This window comes from Miscanthus floridulus, chromosome 18, assembly GCF_019320115.1.
Source record: "Miscanthus floridulus cultivar M001 chromosome 18, ASM1932011v1, whole genome shotgun sequence".
In the NCBI taxonomy this organism is placed as follows: domain Eukaryota; kingdom Viridiplantae; phylum Streptophyta; class Magnoliopsida; order Poales; family Poaceae; genus Miscanthus; species Miscanthus floridulus.
In genome coordinates, this window is record NC_089597.1 from 23,248,941 (window position 1) to 23,253,640 (window position 4,700).

The following is a 4,700-nucleotide window of genomic DNA, read 5'->3' on the forward strand; positions in this document are numbered from 1 at the left end:
CGGTAGTGATAATATCTATTATGACTGTCGGTTTGTTAGAAAATCCGGCAGTGGTAGCCTTTTTTCTTATGAACTGGTAGTGATGCATCTATCAATGTCGGTTTTAAAATTCCGGTAGTGATAGGGTCGGCAGTGATAGCTTATTCTGTAGTAGTGATAATATAAGTAAGGGGCCCTTAACAAAAATGTATGTGTTATAATACATATTATATATAGATTCATGCATGAAATAGACCAACACCGCTGATTTCTCCACACAAAAGCTAGATAATTATTATACATTGTATTCCACTGACGACTTATTACACCAAGTACGTTGCGTTATAAGCATCTTAATTAGCAGCGGCCTATGTCATTTAGTTATTATTACACGCTGTTTAATTTATCTCCCAAGCATATATATGATACATACACAGTTATGCATGTGCACCTATAGATCATATGTACATATACACACATAAGTACGTGACGCCTAGATACAAGCTAGCAATATACAATACACGGCTAGCATGGCTTATATATACATATGCCTGCATATGATATATGTAGTATTGCCAAGCAATTATAGCGCATGCTGCCTGGCCAGTGCTGCTAGATAGCAAGCAAGTATAGTGCTGCTAGATAGCAAGCAAGTATATATAGTTGAGTAGTAGTGTGTGCTTATTGGGTCACTGGGATGGATATGCATGTCCATACTAGCTGGTCCATATATGGAGTACGTAGTGTAGTGGTTTGCATTGCATGTGAAGATTCATGAGTACATCCTCCTTCCCCCAGAGCCGGCCTCACGCTGGCAGTTGAAGTAGACGGCGGCCACGGGAGGGCCCAGGTTGTAGAGCTCGGCGAAGTCCCTGGTGTTGAAGTTCTGGCGCCACCCCGGGGCGTACACCGTGATCTGCCGCCCCAGCTGCTGGAACAGCACCAGCACGAAGCGGTGGATCCCCATGGTCGGCCGAGGGCTCTCGTAGCGGATCACCTCTTGCCCTGCATGCCACCAGCAGAAGTTGCATCATATATCACCCATCCATCACGTACGTATACGAATATATATATATATATATATATATATATATATATATATATATATATATATATATATATATATATATATATATATATATATATATATTTATGATCGAGCATGCAAGCAGTACTAGGGATGAAAACGGATCGGATACGGACGGATATCACCGATGTTACATTTGTTTTCATATTTTTGTTCAGATTCGGATTCGAATACGGATAGTGTCAACTATGTCGGATAGGATACGATTGGATATCGACATCATAAATATGCGATTTGAGTATTCGGATACGGATACGGTATCGGATGTTGGATATCCGGATTCGGATACGGACAGATCTCAACCCCTCTAAACGGATTCGGTTTCAAATACGGTCGGAAAATATCCGTACCGTTTTCATCCCTAAGCAGTACCATATATATAATTACCTTATTACTTAACCACTTCTCCTGTATTTCATGTACCTATTTGTTTTGAGTTGGTCTTCTTCGGTGAACATATTATTTTATCATTGTTTGGCTATAGAAAAAATTATAAATTAAATTATCTCTTGTAAGTTGTTCTTTTGATTATATATACTAGCTCGTTGTATAAGATCGTTGCCACCTAAAATTAAGGATGGATCCGGATATGATGTCCAGATATCCGAAGATCCGATGTCCGTATCTGTTTTAGCGTAAATATGGATATCCGTATTCATATTCGATTTAAACATGGATGTTAAATAGATGTATCCGTATTTATTTTTTGAAGATTATTCTCTCTATCCGATTCCACGTTTGTATCCGATAAAAATGTGAAATATCCAATAATATCCGTATACGTGAAGTACAAATCATTTGAAACCATCTAAATCTTATAATTATGACTAATTAACTATGCAAATGATAATATTTTAATATAACAGACGTTATGTGCCATTATTTAAAAGTTATCTATGGATAATGTAATTTTAATATTATTAACGATATATAAATCCAAAGTTTAACTAATTTTAATATGGCTAATAATATTAATTAGTATTTATTTTATCTATATACTTCTAGAATTTATTTTTATTTATTTGAATTTAGTAATTAATACATATCTCTTATTTTCTTATATTTTTATATATTTAATTATTGAAATATTGATTAAAATATTTTTTTGGTAGTTGTATTTATCCACAATGTTATATAGCTATATATATATATTAAATTCCTTCATCCATAATGATTTTATTACACTACGGAACTATCGATAAGCAAATAGATACATGTTATCTTCAAAATCAAGTAGATATCCGACTTCGAATCTGAATTCGAGATAAGTTTTGGATTAGTATCTGACAATATCCGTATTCGTATTTAAATATGAATTAAAATATGGTAAATAGTGGTATCCAAATCCATATCTGTTCGAATCCGATCCGAATCCATCCGTACCTAAAATCTAGAAACTCTCTTAATTATTTATATGACAGGTCGGTGTTGTTCACCATATATCTAGTAGCTTAATTACGTGTGTAATGGCATATAGTTAATTTGTACGTCTCTATATAACCGACCAAGCAACAAGCGTAACTCTATGTTGGTGTGCCGTATGAGTTTGATCCGGCCGCACAATATAGGAAATCCGGCAGTGTAGTAAAAAGTTTGTCTGGATCAGTTAAAAAAAGAGAGAAAAGTTTGTGTGGACATAGATGTATAGACAGACAGACAGACAGACAGACAGTCTATGACAGGGCGGAGTGACATGCATATACACTCACCAAATGCAGCCCCAGTAGTTCCCGGAATATCAGTGACCAGCCTGCGTGAACAAGACAGTACAGAGAGGATATGGTCAATAATCCAGTCATATGATGATAATATAGTATAAGATTTTACTGCTCCTATATCTTAAATGCCTGATTTTTTATTGTTGTCCAGACATGTAATTTTATCATTGTTTATTAGCTATTATTAAAAGAAGTTGCGAATTGTCTCTTGTGGATCAGTTGTTCTTTTAATTGTACTAGCTACTAGTTGATTAATTGTGTAATATTGTTACTTAAAAAGTCCTAAAAATTTCAACAATATGAGATATATATAGTAACTCCCATAAGATTTACATGCTACATATATATACAACTAGCTGTAATGGACTAGCCACTAGCTCATAACATATAGATAGCTAGATAGAGTGAAGGGAGATCGCGTCCAGGATTGTGAGTATACATATTTACCAGTGCAAATACTCCCTAAGGTTTGGGTCGCTTGGGTTCGGAGCATCCGGGTCGACCATCACCTGAAGAACAAAGCCATTATTATTATACTCCTGTTATTAAGCCATATATTTAGCTGTTCCATTCATTCATTCCGATCATTTTCGTTCATGATATATCACGAATCTTCTTAATGAAAAACCACGCACCTAGTTCCTCCTAGGTACGTTGGATCTCATTTTTTTATGATATATGATCATGAATGAAATAATCACCACCACCAGAATCGATATCTATATCAAAATCTAGCTAGACTGGCTAGAAGAAAATGATGTGTCGGAACAAATGAGATCTGGATGTGTATATACGTACGAGGGTGTAGAAGGTCCTCATGTCGGGTCCCCCGACCTCGACCCTGGGCTGGTTCACCACCATGGACGGCTTGAGCTCGCAGCCGTTGGATACGGTCCTGGTGCCGTAGCTGACCCTGAGGTTGGTGGTCCGGACGAAGGGGTCCAGGACGTCGCCCACCACCCTACCAACCACCAGCGGCTCCCTTTCCCTGCCGCTGCCGGCCATGTCGTCGTCCGGCCGATCCCTAGCTTAACTGCTGCAACTTGCTCTCGAGAACAGGAGTCCGTTGTACTCTATGTACTTGCTGGCTAGCTGCAGGAAACTGGTTGGTGTTGGTTTGCATACTTGTCCCACAGCCGATGCCCAGTTTATATAGGAGTATGTGAAGCTCGATCTCATCAGGACTAGCACCAGTAACAACTAGCTAGTGGCCGGGACATGTATTGGCCTATTCGCTGGTTGGTTTCTGGGCTGGTTTAGGCTGGCTGGTACTGGTTTATTGTGAGAAAAAAACACTTTTGGCTGACTGGTTTGAGTTGGCTGAAACCAACGAGCGAACGGCTGATGAGCTCGCTGAGGTTTACTGCTGTGTGGCTGTGTGCAATGGCCATATACTTTTGTTGCTGGCTGAGTCTGATAGCACAGGCCGGGCCCATGGAATCTCGATCCAGTCCTGAATCTCGATCTATCTTCATGTGTGGACCTGATGACACGCCCGGTATATGCATAGTGTTGGGGGGCATTGTTCGTGTGCTTCTGACGACGACCCCCGGCCCAAAGCAGTGGCTAGCAATAGCATCTAGCTATTGGAGACCGCACGCACGTGCGTACGCTGCACGTAGACGGTAGATGTAGTTGCTGATGAGATGACCTGCCTGTTGCATGCTTCTAACGATCTCTATCTGTCGTCTCGTCTCTATATGAATGATAAGCACGCACGCACCCCTCTCTCCGCTAGCTCTCTTCTCAATCAATTCCCGTTGAGTCTTGGGATCCAACTAATCTGTCGAGAGCATGTCTGCCAATCAAGCGCTAGTTAGACACACATGCGTGTATATGTTTTTATTTGTTCATGATCACCACCCTTTTAGTTTTCACAGTGTGTGTGTGCAATTGTGCATGCACTGATTTGCTCA

General features: G+C 39.4%; 1 protein-coding gene across 1 annotated transcript; it reads right to left on the reverse strand.

The window, feature by feature from the left end:
• Positions 1 to 249: 249 nt before the first annotated feature.
• LOC136521620 (protein VERNALIZATION 3-like) lies at positions 250 to 3,901 on the reverse strand. The gene is made up of 4 exons (XM_066515369.1): positions 3,583 to 3,901; positions 3,232 to 3,293; positions 2,776 to 2,816; positions 250 to 984 (listed from the first exon to the last, which is right to left on the reverse strand). The coding sequence occupies exons 1-4, from the start codon at positions 3,787 to 3,789 to the stop codon at positions 752 to 754; spliced, it is 543 nt and encodes a 180-aa protein (XP_066371466.1). The 5' UTR covers positions 3,790 to 3,901; the 3' UTR covers positions 250 to 751.
• Between the last annotated feature and the right edge of the window lie 799 nt (positions 3,902 to 4,700).

Coding starts and splice junctions, on each gene's coding strand:
- LOC136521620 (XM_066515369.1), bottom strand. CDS start 3,789: ATGGCCGGCAGCGGCAGGGAAAGGGAGCCGCTGGTGGTTGGTAGGGTG. Junction 3,294..3,582: donor TGAGGACCTTCTACACCCTC/GTACGTATATAC, acceptor TTTGTTCTTCAG/GTGATGGTCGACCCGGATGC. Junction 2,817..3,231: donor CTTAGGGAGTATTTGCACTG/GTAAATATGTAT, acceptor TTGTTCACGCAG/GCTGGTCACTGATATTCCGG.